General features: G+C 39.4%; 1 protein-coding gene and 1 pseudogene across 22 annotated transcripts in view; both read right to left on the reverse strand.

Annotated features, from left to right (window-relative positions):
• RIMS2 (regulating synaptic membrane exocytosis 2) overlaps positions 1 to 10,633 on the reverse strand; it is a 637,809-nt gene extending 627,176 nt beyond the window's left edge. For 20 of the 22 annotated variants that reach the window (XM_045561882.1, XM_045561865.1, XM_045561872.1 and 17 more), the window contains exon 1: positions 10,179 to 10,390. In XM_045561882.1, the coding sequence (XP_045417838.1) occupies positions 10,179 to 10,354 (176 nt within the window). In that variant the 5' untranslated portion in view covers positions 10,355 to 10,390. Of the gene's footprint in view, positions 1 to 10,178 lie in introns of all 22 variants that reach the window. The other 2 variants (XM_045561860.1, XM_045561877.1) reach the window with 2 other exon arrangements.
• Positions 10,634 to 23,445: 12,812 nt separating this feature from the next.
• Positions 23,446 to 24,175, reverse strand: LOC123645224 (annotated as a pseudogene).
• Between the last annotated feature and the right edge of the window lie 1,073 nt (positions 24,176 to 25,248).

Here is a 25,248-nt window from a genome sequence, read left to right on the forward strand (position 1 = left end):
CGACTTTAAAAGCTTTTTCCAAAGTCAAATAAATAACAGAAAATAATAAGAGAATTTGTATTAATTAAGGTGATATAAGCCACAGTAGTAGATACACCCCCAAAATCACAGTGACTTAACAAAGAGTTAAGTATATCTCTTATTCATGCAAAGTCTAATGGGTGTGGGGGAGGGTAGTCATCAGCCAAAACTCAATTACATCGACCCATCTAGATACAAGGGGAGCTGGAAAAGGTAGTCCAAGGCCAAGCAGCTGCTGCCAAGCAACGTCTCTATGAAAGAGGAATACAAAGCTTTGACGAACACTTAGCCATCTCCACCACAAAATTCATTTTTGACACACAAAAAAATTGTGCTAATGAAAGCATTAATTAATTCTTTCAGGCTAAAGACAGCTTTTGGTTAAAAAGAATTATGTGTGATAAAACAGATTTTTCATCTATATGCCTGGGAAGCAAACTATTAAAAAATGATAACAGACACCTCAAAAACCAACAAAACAAGATGGATGTGGGGCATCATCTCCATCTGTCAACTAAACAATACCAATGCACTAAATACCACTGCGGTTACTCTGCTATCTAGCTATAATGTTTATTTAGTGAATTCTTTTTTCCCAGCTTTAGTAGCCTGGAATCCTAGTTACGGGATACAAGGATCTGCCAATCTATTTTCCCCTTCCAGCTGAACATAAGCTTAGTTGGAAGAAAAAGTGCTGAAGGGCATAGAGAATTCCATCTTCCTCTTGTGCCTAAAAGAGTATTTACCCAGACCCTCTTTTTTAGCAGAGTCTACCAAATTATATGTGTGTTACATAAAACTACTAAATGTTTATAATGTATAAACTATTAATCTATGTAAGTTGTTGATTCTAGATGCCTTTTAAAAAGCATTTAGCTAGCACTATGTTCTATGCAAAATACAAATCAGTGCTTTTGACAGGTATATATAATATAGATATAATAAATGTTCATAATACATAAACTGCATAAAAGTTGTTACTTCTTGGCCAGGTAACTAATTTAGACTATCTAGTTGCCTTCAATTTTGTATGTACAAGTACTAGAAAGAAAGCAGGCAAAATAATATTGTGTCACTCCTGGGTCTAAACCATTTCTTAACTTTTCCTTTTCCATAACCCTGCATCCAATCCTATTTATCGAACTTCTCATCACAAAACACAATAAAATTTATCTCCCTTTCATAATACAAACACTTTCTAAACTCCTGCAATAGTTCAATAAACCAATATAAAGAGGTACAGAATCTTCACAACTTTGACATTTCATTCCCATAACTAATCTCCTCTCTATATTTTCCTAAAATACACTCACATTTCCAAAATTCCCTTAGAGGTGATGCAGGAATACATACAGGGAAGGAAATTTGTCCTAGTTAAGCCTAACATATAAAACAAAGATTGTGTGATAGTTTAAAATACTCAAAGAATCAAACAAAACCAGAGGGTGAGAAATTCACTAAGTTATCAATGGGAGTAAGGAATGTTCAGTAAAAGGATGACAGATCAAGAGTTATGAAAAAAATCACACGGTATAAATATATCCAGTAGAAAACACTTTACAAGCTATTAAATAGGGTTCCTTCTAATTATGGATGGATTCAAAGATCATTAGTCATTCCCTTTCTCCCCCTTTTTCTTTGTCCTCTCTTTTTCTTTCCCTGTTTGCCTGTTTTACTATAGCTCTATTATTTGCCACTCACCCCACTATATCCCAAGTTGTAGTCACTTCTAGTACTCATATTCATGTTATGAAATTCTCTAGAATAACTAAAAAAATTTTAAAAAGCCACTTCACAACTACTCCTACAAGAGAACACTGGTCCTGAAACCAGATGAATTCACAGAGCTAACCATCAGTGAGATGAGCAGACACACATAGATATATATTTTGTATAGTAGTTAGTTGAGCAAGTGGTTAAGCAAGTTAGTTAAGCAAGTCAGGCTTAAGAGCTTACCTGACCCTTTACACACAGTGGTCAAACCCTGGCGATTTGGGGGCCTAAATTTTTCAAAAATCTGTCTTGACTCTCCACCCCCACTGCCTTATTTCATATCTTCATCATTTATCACCTGGATTACTATAAGAATCTCCTAACCAGTGCCCTTGTCTCTATTATTACACCTTCTCATCAATACATTATAATGTAAGAGTGCCCTTTTTTCAACAAAATTCTGATTACATTTGTGTCATGCTTAAAATGTCTTCATGGCTTCCTATTGCCTTCAGGATTAAATCCAAATTCAAAGAATAGCACATAAGGTTTCTTAAGCTCTAACCCTTGCCACCTCTCCGGTATCCTCTACTGACTTGCCTCCATTTAAACCCTATGGTATTCTGAACCACTTCAAATGAGTTTCTTGACCATGCCCTGCCTCTCTTTTACAAATGAAGGGTTTTGAGGGAAAGGGTAACTTGGGAGTTTTAGGATTTTTGCTTGGAACATCTTTATCTGCCCAGCTAATATCTACTCATCCTTTGAGACTCAGTCCAGATGTAATCTTCCCAAGACTGGATCAGGTGCTCTGGCTTGCATGAATATACCTATGCTACACTGTGCACAGTGGTCTCCTAGTACTCACCATGCAATATTTTAATTGTGGTTTATCATGCTTCTTACAATGACCTCCTTAAGGGTTAGCTGATAATGGTTAAAAGTATTTCAACACCCAGAGATATTTTCATTTCATTAGGTGACTAGAGAATACAAAAATCTTTAATATCTAGGATATTCCAGAGATTTTAACAGGATAAACTGTCTCACACTGTCATACGATACCACAGAGACAACAAAGTACTCATAAGATTAGCCTGACATATTTTTACTATAGTTAAAATGTACTAAAAACACCTTTACAGTATTTTTTTCATGATACTTCACATTTTTATGTGTTCACATGATTATGGTTGGCCTTAGACCGTCTACCCCCAGAGGACATGAACTATTTCTATCAAAAGCATTCTGTGCATTACTTATCACTCAGCTCTGCTAAACACAAAAGAAATTTTTAAATGCTGTGAAAGTAAACATTTTTAATGCAAAATATTCCTTAATTCCTAAAATTCTTTAAATTTAAAAATGATATAATATCACAAGGTTGTTATAGTTTCTGGTAAAAAAAGAAATGGTCTTAGTCCAAAAGAAAGATGAGTTGCAATCATACACAAATACTACAATTTGCTTCCAGGTAAAATAAGCAAAGTTGGGTAATGTCTAAAAATTACATTTGATTTCAAAAATAAAGGCACTACTACATAAGCACACCTTTCTCTTTTGGATTATTGCCTTTCACCTTAAAAGTAACCACCACCTAAGTGAACGTAGTATTTCATTCCTAATGTTTCTTTCATTCACCCAACTAATATTTTTGAGTATGCTATGTGTAAGGCATTATATTATTAATAAATCAGAAGGTGAGTCTGAACTAATGAACAAGACAGACATCGCATGTGCTCTCTTGGAGTTTATAATCTAGCAGGGTAGACTGAACATAAACAAATAAATAAATCACTGTAATTTTGATAAGCATAATTAGGGAAATATAAAAGATGCTACGATAAATAAAAGAGAAAGCCTACTTAAGAAAGCATGGTCAGAAAAGAGCTCTCTAAAGATGCAAATCTGAAGTTAAGGCCAGAAGGACAAGAAAGAGACAGTCACACAAAGCTTGAGTATATCTGAGGGGCAATGTGAAGATGAGCATATCTTCAGAATTAGCTTAACCTAATAATGTTCTCTAGGTTCTCAGATATGATATGTATAAGACATATAAGTAAATACATATTTTGGTTCAATGATAGAGTAAAAAATTGATCCCAGCCAAATCTTTGCAAGGACAATTACGAAGTAGTTTCCACAAATTAGTCCCCTCACATTGACCTGTGACAATCAATATTATGCCAGTAACTAATAATTTGGTGTCAGTATTTTTTTTTATTGCTATGCCTTAGTTATGAGACTCCCTAAGAATGGTTTGTGCTGAGGAAACTGCTCCCAAGTCCTTACCCTCTTTTCTCCCCATCCCTAGTCTTCTAGACAAATAATGAAGTCATTAAAAAGCCATCTGGACATATTTTGGCTTTCTAGTAGACAAGGGGAAAAAAATCGCTCAGTGTTTAGAAAGTGAGAAGATGATGTCGCCCAGGAACACTATGATAATATTAAAGTTAAAAGAGTGCTGTCTATAATCAGGTAACAGTAACAATCACTTAAACAACTACTTGTGCCAGGACACTTAGTCTATAATGATCACAACAATCCTTCAAGATAGGTGTTATTAGTCAGTATAAATGAGGAAACTCAAAGAGTTTAACAATATAAGCAAAATACTACACTTATTAATTAGTAAAGCAAGTTTTCACTTCCAAATTCATCTGGTCCATCACACTTGCTTCCACTACCTCTTTCTTCATCACACAGTGTAATTAGTGCTTTATCAAAATGTATCATCAAAAAAAAGATATTTAATTGTCCTTATTTACTTTAAAATATACTGTATATATAAAGAATGTATTAAGTACTTTCTCATGAAATGTCAATTAATTTTTCAGAATGCATTTTGAATCCAAAAAAGTCACATTCTGGCAATGTTGATCTACATGTACAATAATCACTTTTGTTGAAAAGTATTCATGATTCAATTGCATCATTTATCTGACATGCCAGGTAAGAAGAAAATATGGTAGGTATTTTTTGAACATTAAAATGGAGAAGGCCATTCTAAGTAGATCACAAATCCAAAAACCATAAAACAAAAATATAATAAATGATATAATAAATACATTGTTTCAAAATCCTGACCAGTAAAAAAGGCACAAGCAAGATTCTAAATCAAGTAACATATAAAGAGCTTCTACAAACCACTAAAAATTACTAACCAAAAAGGAAATACAAATGGCTCTAAACAAATGTAAAAAGCTCTCAATCTCACCAATAAGAAAATTGCAAATTAAGTCTACACTAGCATATTTTTCACTGAAAAATTGGCAAAGATTATCACACACTTAGATGGCAAGGATGTTGAAAAATCTCCTCTTAATACATGCCACTTACACATACTTCCTCTACAAAGATAAATTTGGCAATATTTATTAAAATGTAAAATATACCAACCCTTTGACCCAACAATTTTCTTTCCAAGAATTTGTCCATTATTCATACATGTGGGAAATGATATTTGTACAAAGATATTTATCACAGTATTGTTTCTAATGACAAAACAGAAACAACTGAAATATCCATAAATATGATACTAAAGAAATTACAGAACATTCATCAAATGGGATAGGATACAGCCATTAAAGTGAATGAAGCGGTTATACATTAACAGATGTGGAACTGATCTTCTAAAAAGCACACCGCAGGCCACATTTATGTTTATATGTTTACATCCATATATTCATACATGTGTGTGCACACACATACACATACAAGAACATACAATATTGGATATCTATTCTTATGCACAGACTATTTCTGAAGGAGTATACAATATACTGGTAACAGTAGTTGCTTCTGGGTGGGGGAAATAGGTAGCTAAGAAATTTTGTACTCTGTGTGTGTGTGTGTGTGTGTGTGTGTGTATAAAACATGTTAAATAAATAATTTTATAAACTGACTTTGGAAACTACTTTTAAAATCGAATTATTAAAAAAATTTAGAACTGTTCATCTATGTATTAATATAAACTAATTGTTAGCTTAATCTATCATGGAAATTTGTACTTAACACCTTCCTTTATTTGGGGAGCAAATTATCCCCTTTAACAAAAACTCTAAACTGAGAATGAAAAGTTAATATATACATCAAGAAACATACAATTTTTAATTTGTAGTATAAAAACAGTTTATATGTACGTAGTAGAAACTCAATAAATATTTACTAAATGAATGCGTTTTATTGATTTCAATGGGTTTGCTTTCCTCATGTATTTTTTCACAATACAATACACACACAAAAACCCACTAGAAACTCAACTTTTAATAAAGTATGTTTTTCTTTCAAAATATGTCACACAAGCCGGGCACGGTGACTCACGCCTGTAATCCTAGCACTCTGGGAGGCCGAGGTGGGCGGATCGCTGGAGCTCAGGAGTTCGAGACCAGCCTGAGCAACAGCGAGACCCCGTCTCTACTAAAAAAATAGAAAGAAATTATCTGGCCAACTAAAAATATATATAGAAAAAAAAATTAGGCCGGGCGCGGTGGCTCACGCCTGTAATCCTAGCACTCTGGGAGGCCGAGGCAGGTGGATCGCTTGAGCTCAGGAGTTCGAGACCAGCCTGAGCGAGACCCCGTCTCTACTAAAAATAGAAATAAAAATTATCTGGACAACTAAAAATATATATAGAAAAAATTAGCCGGGCATGGTGGCGCATGCCTGTAGTCCCAGCTACTCGGGAGGCTGAGGCAGTAGGATTGCTTAAGCCCAGGAGTTTGAGGTTGCTGTGAGCTAGGCTGACGCCACGGCATTCACTCTAGCCCGGGCAACAGAGCAAGACTCTGTCTCAAAAAAAAAAAAAAGAAAAGAAAAAATTAGCCGGGCACAGTGGCACATGCCTGTAGTCCCAGCTACTTGGGAGGCTGAGGCAGGAGGATCGCTTAAGGCCAGGAGTTTGAGGTTGCCGTGAGCTAGGCTGATGCCACGGCACTCACTCTATCTAGCCTGGGCAACAGAGCGAGACTCTGTCTCAAAAAAAAAAAAAAAAGTCACACAGAATTGATAAACTACCTCATTAACATTACCACAATTGAAATCAACATTATTTATTAGTTATCTATTATATGCAGGTGCAAAACATAAACTAAAAAAAAGAGTAAATTTTGATTCTTGCCCTCAAGAAGTTTACAGTCTTGAGAGATAAGGCTTAAAAACAACAATCAGCAAAATGACTTTATAAATTTTACTGATAGACTGAATTACCCAAATTAAAACTGCTACAGAAATTCACATAAGGATAAAAAAATTAATTACTGATCAGGTATATCTAATGAGATATAAAAATGCTTCCAAAATTATAGTATCCCACTCACATGTAAAATGGTATTAGTTGATGATGACAGAAGACTTCCTGACTATGTGGATGTTCAGCTGGCTTTGAAGAAATTATTAATAATTAAGTATAAATAGTTTTTCACTGTCCAGGCTCCTAAGGAGAGAGATTAGTGGTTCACTCTGTTTTGATAGCTCTCATTAAAAATATCTCAGGCATGAAACTTTTAATATATGCATATTTATTTATAAATTATGTGCACTGTAGTATTGTTGATCTATATATTAAATATTAATAAAGTTTAATTTCTTTCATTTTCTATAAATAGAAATATGTTTTAATATTTTCTTCCTATATCCCAATATATCATCTTGTGTTGCTATTGAGCATACGCACTCCACTTTGCATGAATACTTAATATAAACACTGAAACTCACAGACCATGCAAAAGTATTTTCATCCAATGGTTTCAACTTTTTCACACATCAAACTTATTAACACAGTTGTTAAAAGGCAGCAGACATGAATTTAAATTTCGATTTATTTCTCTCTACCCATGATCCTCTCTCGGAATAGAAGTTAACATGCAATTAAATGGACATCACCAAAGAGAAACAAAGGATAGCACAGTCATAAACAGAGAAATGGGCCCTAAAACTTTATGGGAAGTAGTAATTGTTGAAGAATATTAGTATTATCTTTTCTTATATATTTGTCATTTAATAACATTACTGATAACATAATATTATTTAATAAACTATCAAATTCTTCAAATCGTTTGTCTCCCATTACTATAATCCTATTATAAAGTCTACTCTTTTCCTCATTTTCCTTGCCTACTCTTATGTTATTAAAAAATTTTAAAGAACATCTAAAACTAAATTTCCAAATATATTATGTTTTAACCTCCATATAACTTCTTGTTAGAGTGAATATAAAAATAATTCTGAAACCATGTAGGCCATTTTTGAGGTAAGACTCCTTTCTAAGACTAAGTTAGGGAGAAATGCAAATAAATATTTTAAAAAATCTGGATATATACTTTTCATCAATGTAATCTTTAGAAACATGAATCAATGTTTAAAAATATTGTTTCTACCTAACCTATGCAAATATAAATATAAAAATATTATATGTTTACATATAGATGTAATATATACACATGAAGCTACCTGAAAAACCCTTTTACATTTTCCTAATAAAATATACTGTTCAAGTAATCCTAATTCAATAGTTAAAGTTTCTATTTAAATTTCCATATAGTACAACAGTAAATAGACTATATTTACTATAATCTATTTATAAACTATATAACTATAGTGAACTACCCAATAAACACTATGATTAACATGCTATTAAAAAAATTATACTTAAATATGTAGGTCAAAGAAATAAAACTACAATTTATTTGAGCATCATTTTGGCAATACCGATTTAGCAATTATAGTAAAAAGTATAAATTCATATGTGTAAATATCAAACTGTAAGTCATCAAAAGCTTGGCATTGTTATTATATATAATAAAGTTAAGCAAAGTTAGGAGTATGCTCAAAAAGCTTTTTAAGATAATGCTTTCTCCCTCCATTAGTTAGAATAAACTGCTTAAATCTCTTAATTTTTTTCATACCTCAAGTCTGTTAGTAAATAACATTCCCAAATAAGTATTCAAACCTAGAAATTAGTTTTGAAGAAGAAATTCTTAATTTCAGTTACTATGTCAGGAATACATTTGCCATTTTAATCCTTCAATATTTTGTGAGAAGTAGTATAGTTCTCTAAGATTTATAGATATTTGATATGTTTGTCACCATAAATTATTTAAAGTAGTGTTTTTCATTAAAATATGAAAATATATACCTATAGACAGAGAAAACTGTTTCCTTATAAGTGCATGAAAGACTACTAAATTCAACAACCTGTTTTTAAAATTTACTTGAGTAGAGGTCAGTCTGTTAGTTCCTTCATAGAGGAACTCTACACTCTCAATTGTGTACTTCTGCGGAAAATATAGGAAAAGTATATTTGATGATATGCAAAAGAACTGTCCCCACCTTTGCAATATAAACTGTAACAAGTTAATCTCTCAGTGAATAACTCATTTCAAGTAAACAGAAAAAAGTTTAGTTGGAAAAACAAAAAGGTTATACATCTTCTGCACAATCTCTTTCACGTACTAACTGAAAAATGAAGTAACCATAAAATGTTTAAAAGCAAACCTGTAGAAACAAATCTCTTTGCTATACTGACGAGAAAAGGATCTTCTAAGCTAAATAAAACCATGTCTGGACAGTTCCCTGGTGCTGAAGTTAAACAGGCGCTAAACCGATGCCTGGGTGCTGCTTTCACTCCTCCCACCCTTGGAAAAACCCCAGCTGCCTAGACTGTGAGCACGAATAGTAGAACTTCACAAGGTAGGGAGGATCCCAAACTGCAGTAATGATGGGAACCGGAGTCTCTTCAGGATTAAACAGATTTACTATTATAGTTGCAAACAGGAAGAGCGGCAGAGTGCAGGGTGTTAGCACGCGCTAGGGGGAGGGGCTGGAAGATGGCGGCGGCCGCACACCCACCCGAGACGCGACAGAGCTTAGGCCCCTCGCCCGTGCCGCCGCCCGCCTGCCCGCGGCGACCGTGGGCAGCTCTGCTCTTCCCAGCGTTGAGGGAAGAGCCTGCCTGCGGAGGCGCCGCACTAGGAGCCCCTGGCGGCGTCCGCAACCCGGGCCGGCGCGCCTTCGCCCAGGTCCGGCCAGGGAGCACCTGTGCACGGCCATATTGGATTCCTTGCCCCAGTCACTGCCTCCGCATGAGGGCGGAGGGAAAAGAGAAGGGACGCGCAGACCCTGGGTTCAGCCCCAGCCCCGCCGGGGTCCCGGATCCGAGCTGACCCTCGGGGAAAGCCCGGGGGGCGCCGGGGGAAATTACACCGACCAAAGGTTCGCCATCCTCACCTCAGCCGGCCTGGGCGCCCTCCCTCCCTGACACACACCCCCGCGCTCAAACCCCCAGAAAACAGTCCCGGCGGCCGGCGCTGGCCGCAGCCCTCGTGGCCCTGGCGCCGCCGGCGGAGAGGGAGGGCGGCGATTCGGGGTGGGCAGGCGGCCGCAAGGCAGCGGCCGAGGGGGCGGAGGGCAGGGAGAGAGGCGGGAATATGGAGCCGTGTCCTTACTTGAGCACGGACTGCTCCTTCTCCTCTTCTTTCTTCTGCCGGTCCATGACGGCCAGTATGATTTTCCTCTCCTCCTCCGTGAGGTGGCTGAGGTCCGGCATTTCGGGCTGCAGGGGCGGCTGACAGGCCGCCGGGGTGGGAGCCGGACGGCCCCGGGGCCCGACAGGAGCCGACATGTTTGGTGGAGCCGAACCACCCTAGGGAAGCAGGGAGGCAACTCCACTGGCAGCGGTGGCACCGGCGCGGGCGGCTGGGGCAGCCTCCGGCGCTGGGACAAATACATACAAATCAATGGCCTTCAATCCGAGGCGACAGCCCCCCTCCCCCAAGAAAGAGCGGGGGGAGGGGAGGGCGAGAGCGGGGGGAGGGAGGGCTGAGGAGTGCGCTCCGGGAAATGTTTTTTCTTCCCGGGGGCGAAGGGCTGGCAAGTGAGCGGTTAGGGGGAGAGAGGAGCTGAAGGCCGGGACGCGGAGTGCGCGGAGCGGCGGGGGAGGGTGGTGGAGTAAGGTGGCGGGGACAGCTAAGGGTGGGGTGACTGGAGGGAGCAGGCGGGAGGGCGGCGCGCGGGCCGGGGCGCGAGTGTGCCCGGCGGGGGTGGGGGCGCGCGCCGCCTCTGAGGAGAAAGGGGTGCCTGCGAGCCAGGCCCCCGGAGGAGTCCCGGGAACTCGCTTGGAGCGCCTGGAGGCGGCGTCCAGCTGGCCGGAGGGGCACCCAGGCGGGAACGGGGAGGATAGTGGGGAAGCAGGGACGATTTCCCAGACAAGCAGCTCGGCAGTCCCGCCAGCTGACGCGTCACGGGGCTCCCGCGCGCGGCGGATGGAGAACCCCGGAAGAGGGTCGCGGGGCCGGAGACTGCCGCGGGAGACCCCGCCCCCACCCCCACCCGGGGCTAGAGTGGGGAAGCGAAAGCCGGGAAGGAATGACAGGGACTAGTGGCGGAGAGCCCCGGGGCCAGGGCCTCTAGGCTGCCAACGCCCGAATCCAAGCGAGCTCTGACCCGTAGCAGGGTCGGGCACCGGCCCCTCCTCAGCACGCGCCCGCCCGGGGTCGCTCAGCCGCCGCCGCCGCCGCCCCTAGGGTCCATGGAGTTGGCGCTCCCCGCGCCGCCGCCGCCGCCGCCGCTCGGTGCCGCCGCCCGCGCCTTCTCCGCCCCTCCGCCTCCCCGGCTCTTCCCGCGGGGACCGCGTCACCTCCCAGCTGCCCAGGCCGGCACGGCGGGCGCCCCTCCCGAGCACGGTGTAAGGGCTGGGGCCGGGCGGGGCGTGGGGAAATGTAAGCGGGGGGGGAGGGGCGCCCGAGTTTTCAGGGACGAAGGTGTGGAGAATGTGAGCGTGTGAGGGGGCGCCCGAGGGGTCGGGAGTCGGGAAAGGGGGGGGAATGCCAGGTGTGGCGGGGGGGAGGTAAAGGAGTAAGTGTAGGGGCGCCTGAGGTATTGGGGGCGGGGCGGGGAGCTTGTGAGAGTGGTGAAGCGCCAGTGTCAGGTCTGGAGACAAAGGTGTGTGACGGGGAGGGGGGGCACCGGCTGTGGGGGGGGTCAGGCCCCGAGGTGAGAGTGTGCACGCACGCTGGGCAGGCAGGGGTCCGGGGAAGAGGACGTGAGCCTGGGGGCGGGGTCCCCTGGGGGAGGTCAGGGATGGGGGTCCAGGAAGGGGAAGAGCGTAGAGGGGCCTCAAATTTTTATCTGAGGGGAAAGGGGGGTGTGAGCGAGTGGGGAGCGCAGGTGGTCCTGCGGGCTGGGACCGGGCTAGGGGCCCCGGAGTGAGGAAGTTCTGGAAGACCGTGCTGGTGGCAGAGAATGTGCGGAGAAGTGCTGAGGGGAGGACGGAAGAGAGACTGAGAGTTAGGCTTGCACGGGAAGAGGTGTGAAAATGAAAAGACTACGAGAGGCGGTAAGGGTGAAAGGACTAAGTATCATCCAGAGAACTATCCGCCTGGGCCAAGGGGTTCCGTCTGTTAGGTCCTTTTTGGCGCTCACTCTAGTCTAGAAAGAAGAGGCAGAGAATCAAGGAGATCGGGTTAGAGTCAGAGTCTGATTTTCGAAGCACAAAGATGGACTCAGCGAAAGAGGACGAGGGTAGACTTAAAACCAGCTCCTGGAGAACAGAGGTAGCCGCCGCCGGCTTCGGCTCTGCGTGGGGCTGGGCGCTGCCCAGACAACTCTCCGGGTCGCGGCGGGACGGGAGCGGGCAGGGGGCGAAGAGGTGAGGCCCGGACGGCCAGAGCTGGGGGTGGATCGCCTGGGATCACGACTTCTAACGGGCTCTCTGGACAAGCACTGCGGTGACAGAGTTGGAGAGGGGGGCGGCTGTGTACACACCCCTACCGGGCCTTCCACTCTCAGGCTGTTTAGTACCAAGCCAGATTACAGTCTGATGAGTAATGTAAAGCCTTTGGGGTTTGTATTATATTTACCTTCTTGGTGTGTAGTAAGCTCTCTCCCTCCTCCCTCTGTTCCCCAGGTACCATCTATGACTAGTTCCCAATTTAAGAGAGCTGGAGACAGAGAAAGCAGCCCCAGAAGTCTCTTGTGATTTCTAAGCTTAAATTTCTATTTTTCTTTTCTCCCATGCCTTGTAATTGGGAAGAGGAAAAAGTTTACTCAAGTGCTTTTATTATCATTATAATTATTATTACTTACCTGTTTCAGACCAGACTCATACTCCAAATAATTGGGTTTTCATCTCTTTGGAGCTAAGCAAACCAGGTGAGATCATATGAATCCTAATTTATTGAATTGCATTTTAGAGTTAAAGAATTTTTATAAATCTCTAATCCAACTCATTATCCTGTAGGAAATCCAAGAGAAAGAACAGCCAGCTAGTAAACTGCAGAGCTGAAACTATTAATAGAACCTAGATATTTTTACTCCAATTTGAACCATAATGATTTTTGACCCTAGCTCAACATTAAAATTACCTGGGTTACTTTTTTAAAATACTACCTGGGCCCAAGCCTAGATCAAATGAATCAGTCTCTGGGGTTAGGACCCTGGTTGTGGATGTAGTTTGAAAGTTCTTCAAGTGACTAATGTAAAGTAAAGGTTGAGAATTACACCATGTGCATTGCAAAATAGATAATGGAGGAGGAAAAAATAATCACAACTAAGAAGTAGAAAACAAGCAAAAAGAACACTTCTAAAGACAACCACATTTTTTACCTAAAATTGAAATGTTGAATTTTACTATCCACACTTTCCTCTCATATGCAATGACAGGTACCAGTAAATACAGATATCTTCAACTTTACCTTAGGAAACCCTAGTGTTACTAAAATACACTAAGTGCCCCTTTAAATGAGAGGAGAGCAGAACTAAAAATAATCAAAAGGAATAAATGGAAAACTCTACCTTATTCAACTATTTCTGAGCCAAATTTGAAAATAATACCACCTCCCACCCCCAGCCATCAACCGAAGTAGAACCAGAAGCCAGAATACACACACTGCTTTGAGGTTGAAACTTCAATGTTAAAATAGCTCAGTTATTTTGAGTATATAAAATGTGAACTTAAAAGTATTTGTCCAAATTGGACAATTTTGGCTTCCTTTACAGTAAAAGGTCACCTCCTGGGCCCTGCACTGTTTTCTACCAGTCACATAGCATGCTGGGCACCTAAGGCTGTTTCTCCCTACAGCCCTCCCCTCTCTGCCCTCTGCCTCTCACCTGCCTGGAGACAGTGCCAGCTAATGAAATATAACGAGCATGAGCCCTATCACTGGGACACCTGACTTTTTATAGGATTGAAGCAGAAGTGAGTGGGCTTACTGTGTTTCGTTTTTATAGTCTACTACAACTAAATGTCTTTTTCCTATTAAAGAGAATTCTTAGGAGTGGTAGTATATTAAAATTATCTTCCATGGTTATTCACATAATTTTATGAAATACAAATTTGTCACAGTATTTGTATGTCATATAGATTGAACATATATTGAATTTTTCAATGGGCTTTAGCCTAAATAGCTACTTTTCAAAATACTTGCCCCAATTTAACATAACATTGCTAGGCTCAGAACTAAAGAAAGTAAAATATCTTCACAAGATCTCTATCTTTTGGTCCTTCTACAATATGGATCTTAGAGGTGTTCTGTTTTCTTTGTTCTGGTTTGGTGTCTTCCTTAAAATGTTTATCACATCTCACTGTGTCCTGTATGGCATTATATTTTTCTTGGGCATGTCCCTCAGTGTATGAACACATTTGAAGTTGAGTCAAAACTACAGTATCATGTTTAACTTTAGAAGTAACTGGCCATCTTCATCACTGAATTTTCAAAGTCTTTACAGGTCGTAAACTAATCCCAAAATGCAAGTCCTTTCTGCAGTCCTATAGGCTTGTGAAGCCTATGAGTTTATGAACTTCCATTTTTACATGTGAATAGGGGCTACTTGTAATCTGTGAAATATATCTAAAGTCATAAACTGAAATAGTCACCTCACTAGAGTTTACTGAGGACTTAGTACTTTGCTAACAAAGGTGGCTGCTTCACAATGCTGAGAATCTTTGCAGCATTCCTACTACACACAAATATATTTACATGGTTGGCATTTCTACAGTTTTTCCTAACAGATTTCTGTGTTTCTATGCTTGTGGTTCTATAAGCTTTTCTCAGCACAGCATTAAGGTCAAGCCTAGGCCAGGCACAGTGGCTCATGCCTGTAATCCTTACTCTTTGGGAGGCTGAGGCAGAAGGATCACTTGATGCCTAGAGTTTGAGAACAGCCTGAGCATCATAGTGAGACCTCGTGTCTACATAGAAAAATGAGCCAGGCATGGTGGCCTGCACCTGTAGTCCCAGCTATTTGGGAGGCTGAGGCAGGAGGATCCCTTGAGCCCAGGAATTTGAGGTTGCAGTGAACTGTGATGACAACACTGTACTCTAGCCCAGGAACAGAGTGAGATCCTATCTCAAAAAAAAGCAAGAGCAAGCCTCCTAAAACATTAGTCAGATCATAACACTCCACTGGTCAAAATCCTGAGGTGGCTTCCTACTTTATTCGTAAGAGTTAAACTCCTTTTGGGCTTACAACTCCCACATGATCTCTGCTTTCTTTTAGGCTTCTTTCGGGTTGTTCCTCTGCCTAGAACATGCTTCACTAAGATATTCGCTTGGCTAACTCCTCTTCTTCAAATTTTTGCTCAATTTTCTATCTATTTAATACTCTAGCCTGCCCCACACCTTCCCTGTCACTGAAATCTCCTTTACCCTACCCTACTTTTTTTTTCCATAGCACTTGCCACTCTCTGACAACTATATTTTTACTTCAAAGTAAATAATATACCAGTTTATTATGTTTACCATTGATCATCTATTTCCCCCTACTAGAATATAAGCACAAGGACAGAGCAGGAATTTTACTCATGTATCCCAAGCACCTAAAACAGTACACAGCACATGGTAGGTGTTCCAAGAAATATTTGTTCAATGAATTTCTGGGAAGAGGATTTGTCATTATTACTGGTTTAAGTTGGATAGGAGAAAGGGAAAAGGCATCCTCAAAAGAGGGAAAAGTGGGTGCAAAGAAGTAAGATCTAAACTGTTTGCAAGCTAAACAGAATTCTTTAGCATTCAGCTCTTGTCTGCTTCTCTAGCCTTGCCTCCAACCTAGCCTATAAACGCATCTCCCTCTTCAGCCATGACGCTCTACTTGTGCTTTACTGAATATGCAAAGTTTCTCATCTCTATGATTTAATATTCCCTCAGCTTAGATCACCTTTCTACTCTCTCTCCCTTAACCTTCTTTTCAGTCAGTTAACTTCTTCATTGTCTTCACCATATGTTCATCCTTCCCTTTTTCCTCCTTCTACCTGTTTGCCACAGGCTCTTTTACCATTGTTCATACTTTGCTCACAGATAGCACTTGTCACAGTGTGTTGTAGCTGTTTATTTCCTTGTCTGTCTCCTCAACTGGACCATGAATTCTTTAAGATCAAGGAATGTACCTTTCACTCCAGTTTCCCTAGGGCCTATCAGAGTGTCTCATACATTATAGGGGCTTAATAAATATATACTGAATACATGAGCAGTCACAAAATAATGGGAAAAACACTTATGATTATGAAGTATGAAATATGAAGAAAGGGTACTTATGAAGAAAGGGAGGCAGGAAATTGTAGCAAAAAATAAAGCTAGAGAAATAAATTATGGCAAGATTATGCTACAACTTTATATGCTATGCTAAAGAATTTGCACTTGTCTTATAATCATTACACAGGCAGTGAAGATTTTTTAGCCAGAGAACTGACATGGTTGGCTTTGATATTCAGGAGGATAGCCTGCCTTCAGTTCATCCATGTCTAAAACACCTGCTAATAGAATTACTCAAAGGACATAAGATACACTGGGCTTTGTGTCTAGAAGACACAAATAGCAGAATTTTTTACTTCCTGTTTTCAGAATTTATTTTTGTAGCCGTTTTGCTCAGTAGATTATAACAGCATGATAATGAGGCCAAGGTCATGATTTAAATCCCTGAGTGAGTCAGTCAGTGCAGTGGCCACAGCTGACTGTTAATCTTTGCCAGTTGTCAGATGACAACATGTTGTTTCTTGACCAGGAATTGGGGGGAAGAATATGACTGGTTCATCCCAGGTTAATCAGCATTATTGTAGAAGCAACTCAAAGTACATGGCTACTGGTTATAGGACCATAATTTCATTTTAAAATAATAGTATTATATTAGTGATGACCAAAGAGCACAGCATCAGAGAAAGAATACATTGTTTGTTCCTGGAAAATAAGCTAGATATTAGTACAATTTAATTATTGGAATTCAAGGCCAAGAAGTAATGAAAAATTTAGTGGATGTTAGTCTAGATAAGCTTTATTATTCTTTGTGTATTTAACAATATAGGAGGTTATTTGTTAATTATTATGTCATAAAACTCATAGAGCTATTTATATTAAAAGGACCTGGGAAAATAATATTCTAATTGTCTTTCATTTATATCATCATAATGTTTCTATTTTGCTGCCTCCTAGCAATTGATAAGCACATCTGTAATGTGAAATACCACAATGTTAGAGGTTGGGACATGTAGGCATAACTGATGTTACTCTTTTCTTAATTACATCTTTATCTTAATTACAACTCTGACCACTTACAGAACTTAAAAAGGTGAATTTTATGTGATCAGAAATAAATTTAAAACCCCTAATAAGCAAATAGATCTAGACATTGAATACCAATTAAATAACAACAGCTGCTAACATTATAATTAAAGTTTTTACAAAGAGAATAAGTCTCTAACTTCCATTCTGGTTGCCTTTCATTAAACTGGAATATCAGCAAACTCAGATAACCTTTTATCAAGCATTCATTATTTGACAGATACTATGTTAGGTGCTTTCTCATTTTATTTTCAGGGACAGAGTCTCACTATGTTGCCCACACTGATGTCGAACTCCTGGGCTCAAGTGATCCTCCTGCCTTCAGCATCCCAAGTAGTGAGTACTACAGGGAAGGGCCGCCACTCTCAGCTTCACATTTTTTACCATCTTCTCTCACTATCCTATGAAGAATTAATATCCTTCCATTTTACAGGTAAGAAGACTGAGCCTCAGAGAGGTTAAATGATTTGAGCAAAGAGAGTGATTGAATTTCAAGGCTAATTTTTTAATCTAGGTCTCCTGACTCTCTGTCCAGTATTCATTCCACTATACATATTTGCTTAATATGATTATATGTACGTACTCTGTTTCCCTAACTAAAATCTGACCACACATTTATTGTAATACCTGACATATAATAGGCATCATAAAATAGTTATATTTAACCCAGTGTGCTCCCTAATTACTATCATACTTACAAACGTGAAAATACAAGTATAACAGAAAGTGATATTTAATTAAGGTGACCATATGTTCCAGTTTGCCTGACATTGTTCCAGTTTTCCCAGGACAGTCCTTGTTTAACCTGTTGATCAGGTATGATAAATTACAACTCCTTTCAGTACCCAAAGTATCCCTGTTTGCACCTGACATTATACGGTCATGCTAAATTTAGTGTAACATGAATTAGGCTCAGAGGTGCAATATGTAATGGATATAGGAAACCTTTAAAATTTAAACCATGTTCCTAAAGTGAAGGCCTATCATAACCATCCTGTAATTGCAATCATACATGTTAGGCATTTAATAAGTGTTGGTCAAAATTAAGTTAATGGATTCTGCGATGGAAAAGAATAAATCACTCTGATTATATTATATTCTCCCCTCGAACAAGATTTTGACCACAGCTGGAACCCAGAAATAACTAAAACAAATACCAAGCCCATCTCTAATTAAGATTCGTGGCAAAAAAAAAAATGGATCAAACTGCTCAGGGATGTGTAAGACAAGTATTATAATTGATGTAGAAGTCATCAACATAAGTGTGAAATATAGTGCAAGAAGATAAAATCATAGCAAGCTTCCCAAATGGAAGAAAAGATAATATCTATTTATTTTAAAGCATGTAGAAGGTGACTATAGAAGTTTTGGCCAAAATCTAAGAAATTAGGAATAACCTGCAATCCAAGATTTCCCACAAAATCGTGGCTTTCAGAGACAAAGGGTGGGTGAGACAAAGGGTGGATTTATTTTCCATAATGTCACTGGCTGCTGTATACTTCAAATATCTCCCTCTACATAGGAGGATTGCTTTAGTCTTATCTAGATGGTGCCTGATCCAACTGCTTTCCTCCATATTCTTTGCTCTGCCAGACACTGTGAAATTCAAGAAACCACATCCTAGATCTGATGAAAGGAGATGCAAAGCTTACTATCAGCTGTGTACTGATGGCACTGCATCCCTAATTACTTCACTATCTTTCTGATTAGCATCATATAACATTAACTGAAAGGAAGATAGAAAAGAGCCCTGTCATTTTCCACAAGGAAAAGGTGAAGAAAGGATTAGCAGAAGAAATCAAGAATAACCCGTTTATTAAAGTCTTTACCTTACTAGTAGAGGGAAATTTAATTCAACTCAATACTAGAGAGAGAAAAATAAGTGTCCCATGTTTATTAGCTGCATATTTTATGGGGTGCCTAGTGCATATTGAGAAAATGTTACCATGCCAATAATTTTGGAAAAGTCATTCAACTTTGGAGGCTTCAGTTTTCCTCTTGTACTTGTAAAATAAAAATCTTTCACAAGGTGATCAGTAAGATTCTTTTTAACTTTCAAATGTAATGATTCTATGAAATACTACCATTATCTAATATGCACTTTTGAAACATATCATTCATCTAGCAAGCATGTATTGGAAACTATTGAGAACAACACAACTGTATAAGAAATAATGCCTCTCCTCAAAAAGTTCACAGTCTAGTATAAAGAGACACACAAATACTTACAATCTATTGTGTTACGTGCTATAAGAGCAGTATCTATAAAAGTCTATGGAAGTACAAAGAGGATATACTTGACTCTTGCAAAGAAATGTAGAAGATAAGTTTTCAGTTGGGTCTTGATGACCTGGAAGAAAGGTTATTTAGACAAAGATGGATACACAGAATTACACATTATTTTGTTTGACTTTGAGTGTAGGTTTTAAGAGGTTCAGAAAGGGCAGATGCTGGAGATGAGGCTGGAAACTGAGCTGGACCAAATAATGTAGACTCTCCAAGATACGCTAAGGAGTTTGGGCTTCATCCTGCAACAGTGCTTCTCAAACTCGGATGCACATAAACATTGCCTTTGTAGATCCCATTAAAGTGCAGATTCAAATTTAGTTTGGGATGAAGCCTGAGATTCTGCATTTCTAATGAGCTCAAAGTGATGCCTATAAGGCTAATCATGGTCCACGTTTTTAGTGGAAAGTGTATTCTATAGCAGGGAAGTGATATGGTGAGATTGTTTTTAGGAAGGTCACTCAATGCACAGGTAGGAAGTAAAATAGAAAGAAGCAAGAGTGGTAATAAAGAGAAAAATTAGGGAGCTATTAAAATAATAAAAGTCAAACAAGACCTAAACAGTGGTAAGGGAGATGGAAAGGAGGGGATATCTTTAAGATATATTTAAGAGGTAGGATGAATAAGACTTGGTGACCAGTTAGCTGTGATGAATTAGGGGGAGAGAAGAATCCACACAATAATCCAATAAAGCAAAGCACAGTGGCTCACACCCATAATCCCAGTACTTCAGGAGTGTGGTGATGCATACCTGTGGTCCTAGCTACTTGGGAAGCTGAGGCAGGAGGATCCCTCTAGCCCAGATAAGGTTACAGTGAGCTATGAACATGCTACTATACTTGAGCTTGAGCAACAGAGTGAGACCCTGCCTCAAAAAAAAAAAATCCAGTAGTCTCAATTTGATTTAACTGAATAAAATCTCATTAAATAAACTGGGTACACTGCCCACCTGGAGTCCCGGATACTTGGGAAGCTGAGGCAGGAAGATCACTCGAGTCCAGCCTGGGCAACATGGTGAGTTGAGACTCCATCTCTTAAAAAAAGAAACTAATTAAATAAATGTTGAACCTCATCCCAAGGATAAGATAAGACTATAAAAATACACTTGTTAGGCTAAAGCATTCTTTTGCCATTTGTTCTATTTAACCCTATAATATTCTAAGGTTGATCTACTGCTGTGTTATCTAATATGGTAACACTAGCCAGATGTGGCTATTTGAATTTAAATTTACATTAGTTTATTATATTAATTAAGATTAACATTAAAAATTTAGTTCCTTAGTTACACTAGTCACATTTCAAGTGCTCAATAGCTATATGTGGCCAGCAGCTACCATTTTGTACGGTGTGAATATAGAACATTTCTACCTTGAAAGAAATTACTATGGGACAGCACAAATAGAGGATCAGTTAGGCATCTGTTTTACAAGGAACCAACATTACAAAAAACATTCTATTGCCTTTTTTCTTTGTTTACGTCTTTTAAAATGTATATTTTTCTTTCTGTAAGATATTTTAAGACTTTTTAAAAATGTGCTGATCAATGAATTAAAAAATGGAAATGTTTGTAAAACAGATTGAAAGTGGGGATATTCTGGCAGGCTCAACAACATCATTTTCCTTCGAGAAACAACAGCAAAGTTTGGAAATGCCAGAAGATCATAACACCCCTAAGGAAATGAGCTCATTTGTAAGAAAGTCTATGAAAATGATAACAGACACTCCTTGCATGTAAGCAGTGGATAAATAAGGCTCAATTTCAAAGCCTTGTGCAACTGCCATGAGTAGTTTAGTCAAGAAGGAATTGCTGAGTACAGAGGTGTAAAGATGGCGTATGTAGGGCTTTTCCCTGTAACAACAGTTAGCTTACCAATAGAGAAAGAAAGCTCTACCTCTTAGGATACCTACAGTAATATATAAAGGAAAATTCAACACAGAAAGACAAACAATAAGGAAATTTACTGGCTCATGTGAGTAGAAAATTCAGAAATAGATAAGATTTCAGGATTGGTTGATCCAGCAGACTAGTTGTTTTGTCAGGAAACTGTTTCATTCTGGACTTGGGCTTCACTGTCCATGGTGTTGACTTAACAACAATTTCTTTCACTGACATAATATGGCTGACAAAAACAATCCGGGCCTTTGCGTATCTGAGCTGGTCTCCTCTTATATCCATTCAACAGAAGTCCTGAACTGTGCACTGATTAGAGTACCTTTTATTCAACCCTGTGGCCGCTAGGGCAGGCCATGCTCTGATGACTTAGGTCTGACTAACCTGAACCTATCACTGTACCAAGAGAGTGGGATTACCTGATAGGTGCGACCCCACAAAACCACATAGTTGCCACATAATGGGGTGTGGGTGAAACAGATGTAGGGAAGTAACCATAACATTTACTATGTGAGCAGAAAAAGAATGTTGGTTCTTTAGTTTTCGTTAATGTCAACTAATTTTTGAAATCTTTACATTTTAAATGACTTTTTCATGATAAGAAATATACTATGAAATGAAAAAGTGAGCAAATAATGTTGATTTCGAATTCACAGATGAATGTCACATAGAGATGTCATAAGGAAGAAAATGGTGGCATGAAAATAGTAAATTTTACATTTTCAGCATAGCCATAAAAAGTGAGGGGACATAGACTTAAAAATGATTGATGTTATAAAGAGATGATTGGGATATACCTAGATTTTACCCTAAAACTATAGATGAGAATCTTTGATAAAATGGAAGCAGCACCAAAAGTGATATAGAGGAATTTGGCCACCCCATTGTTAAAATATACACGCACAGGAATTAATTACTTTATAGAGTTCTTAATATACAAATGTGTATTGAATTGATGACCTTGATAAAGTATAACCTTAAGCATATTATTTCTTATCTTTTCTTCACTCTTCAGAGTTTATTAGAGGATTTTTATCCAAGTCCAAGCATTACAAAAGTTTTTTCAAGTGACTGAAAGTTTATCCCCCTAAAGTTTTTTCAAGTAGCTAAAAGAACTCCAGGTAGATTCAGTAAATTTAAAAAGTAATAATAATGATGCCTTCACTTTGTTTTATTCTCACTAAGATTAATGATAAAATTATGGTTTCAACTATCACTTCAATGAAACTAATATCTAAACTGTATTTCCAGTTTTATTCATTCTTTCCCAGCTATCTGTATAGCATTTATACTTGAGGGTTTTGCTATCACCTCAAACCAAATGTATCTAAAACAGAGTTTATCCCCTATCCCCTTCTCCAACAACAAAAAAACAATTCTTTCTCCAACTTCCATTTTTCTGTCATTGGTGTCATCATTTCCCACAAATCTTCCAGGGAAGGAATGTCAAAAACATCTGTGATTATTCCTTATGTTTTTCTTACTTCTAATCAGCCCCTACATACTATCAATTGTCAAATATCAATACTATCAGTTATTTCTTTTTTTTTTTTTCTTTTTGCATTCTCCTTTCTAATTGTATTTCAAGTCTTTTCAAAACAAAGCCCTGGGAATACCCAGATTCAAGTATGCCCCTGGGCTTGGTCCACCGTTGCAGGAGTCTTAGGGATCCTCATACACATGCTTGAGTCATTCATTCACCAACATGAAGATCTGACAAAGCAAGATCTGACAAAGCAGGATTCCTTTCTCCATGACATGTGATTTCAGAGGTGGCAGCAGCCAAAGTGGAAAACACTGGAATTTTTCCTTGGAACTGGACTGTGATGAGAGGTTCCTGCTATGAGCATAACCAACTGTCTTTTCCCTGACCTTCCCTTCATTTTTGAAGACAGAGCAGAAAATAATCTTCTCTGAAGATACTTGATAATTCCAAAACCCAAAAACACATGCTCCCAATGCACTGTGGTTTCAGATATTCTGGGTCTAGTTCAGCTGGTGGATGAGCTGATTAATGCGTTCACCTCAATAGCCAGGTGAGCCTATCTCCTTGAGGAAGCCCACTTTATTCTTGGTAGCATGACGGGCCACTGAGAGTTGGAAAGGACGCAAGAACTATGAGATCCCCTGGAAATGCTTCCCTGGGAAGACAATTTCATGAATGAGGTCTTCCAAGTAAATGACACCAGACTTCCACAGGTGCTCTTCGATCACTCTGTTATCTGTCAGAGGGATGGTCTTATTCTTGACCTTGGCTTGTCCACGTTTCAAGATGAGTTCACAGACGGACTTCAGATTTGGAAATCCCCAGGTCACATAAGGTTCCACCATATGCAGCAATTTTAGGCTCTACGGGGTGACTCTAACAAAGACGCCACTGAAAATTTTCTTTAGGCGAAGTCTTGTGATGGTCTTTTGCACCAGTGAACTCACCCCATTAATCCTTTGGATGCGTACAACAAAAGCCAAGGAATGTTTATCTGGCAATTTTAAGGCATGAGGTTTCACTTCTAGTCTCCGCCAGGGATCATGTAGAAATGATTCCAGTCGCTTAAACCTAGGTCCTTTTCCTTTCCTCTGCTCTTTCTTTGCCAAAAGTGCATGCTTTGCCTGGGTGGCTTTGAGGCTTGGTAAGCCTTCCTCTTTTTCAGGAAATTTTCTGGAACCAAAGGGCTTTTTTCCTTTCCTCTTGCTCGGCCATCCTTCTAGGGTTGCAGCTACTCTATTTCTTTATAATATCTCAGACATACTAAAATTTTGTGCCAGAACTATTTTCCCTTGCTTTACTCTTCCCCTCTAAATCATTCTGTACCCTGATACCAGATTAACCTCTTTATTAGCACCATGCTCTAACCAACTGAGCTAACTGGCCACCTCAGATTAACCTTGTAAAACACCACTTTTACTATGATATGAAGAAGGCAGACTAAAGTATTAGTTAAGAGTGCCTTCTCTGAGGTCAGAATGCAAGGGTTTTAATCTCAGCTCTGCCACTTACTAACCATGTTACTAAGCATGTTCCTTATCTGTAAAACAGGAAAAATGATAGTACTTGGTTAAATATTTTAATAACTAAATGAAATAAATGTATAATGCCAGCACATAAGTGCTCAATAAATGTTTGTAATTATCCTTACATTTATCAGTCAAAACCCATTTATTGACCATGCCTACAAAAAGTCCAAAATCCATGGCCTAAGTTTTAATTTGTCTACATCTCTGAACCATTTTTTTATACTTGCCCTCCTATTACATTATATACACTCTCCACCCCCAAAATATTGGTCTACTCTTTATCTTCCAGGGGCTTCTTACTTATTTGCATCTCTTCAATATCACCTGTTTCTGGAATACCCTAGCCTCTTTATTTATTTGAAATGTACCCATCTAAATCAGAAGACTTCAGCTACATGAAACAAACAAAAAAAAAAACTTAAACTGGGTTAAACAGTAAGAAAATGCATTAGTCTAGCAGTAAGACAGGCTTCACATTGACTTGATCCAGGGGCTCTACCTCTGTTTCTTTGCAGATGTCTTGGCAGTACCCTCCTCTGTATATTGGATTGGCCCTGGGGCTTATATCTGGCAAAATGACTCTAGTGGTGCCAGGCTTCACATCCATGCAATGTGATGTTGGAGGGAGAAAGAGACTCTTCCCAGCATTCTAAACAAGAGTCTTGAAATTCACCCTGATTGGGTCATATCTTCCCCTTCTATCCTCTACTCCCATCCCCAACTGAACAGGGGAAAGGGAATGTACCAATGATTGGATTAATCTAACCGTGGTTT

Source organism: Lemur catta, chromosome 9, assembly GCF_020740605.2.
Source record: "Lemur catta isolate mLemCat1 chromosome 9, mLemCat1.pri, whole genome shotgun sequence".
NCBI lineage: Eukaryota > Metazoa > Chordata > Mammalia > Primates > Lemuridae > Lemur > Lemur catta.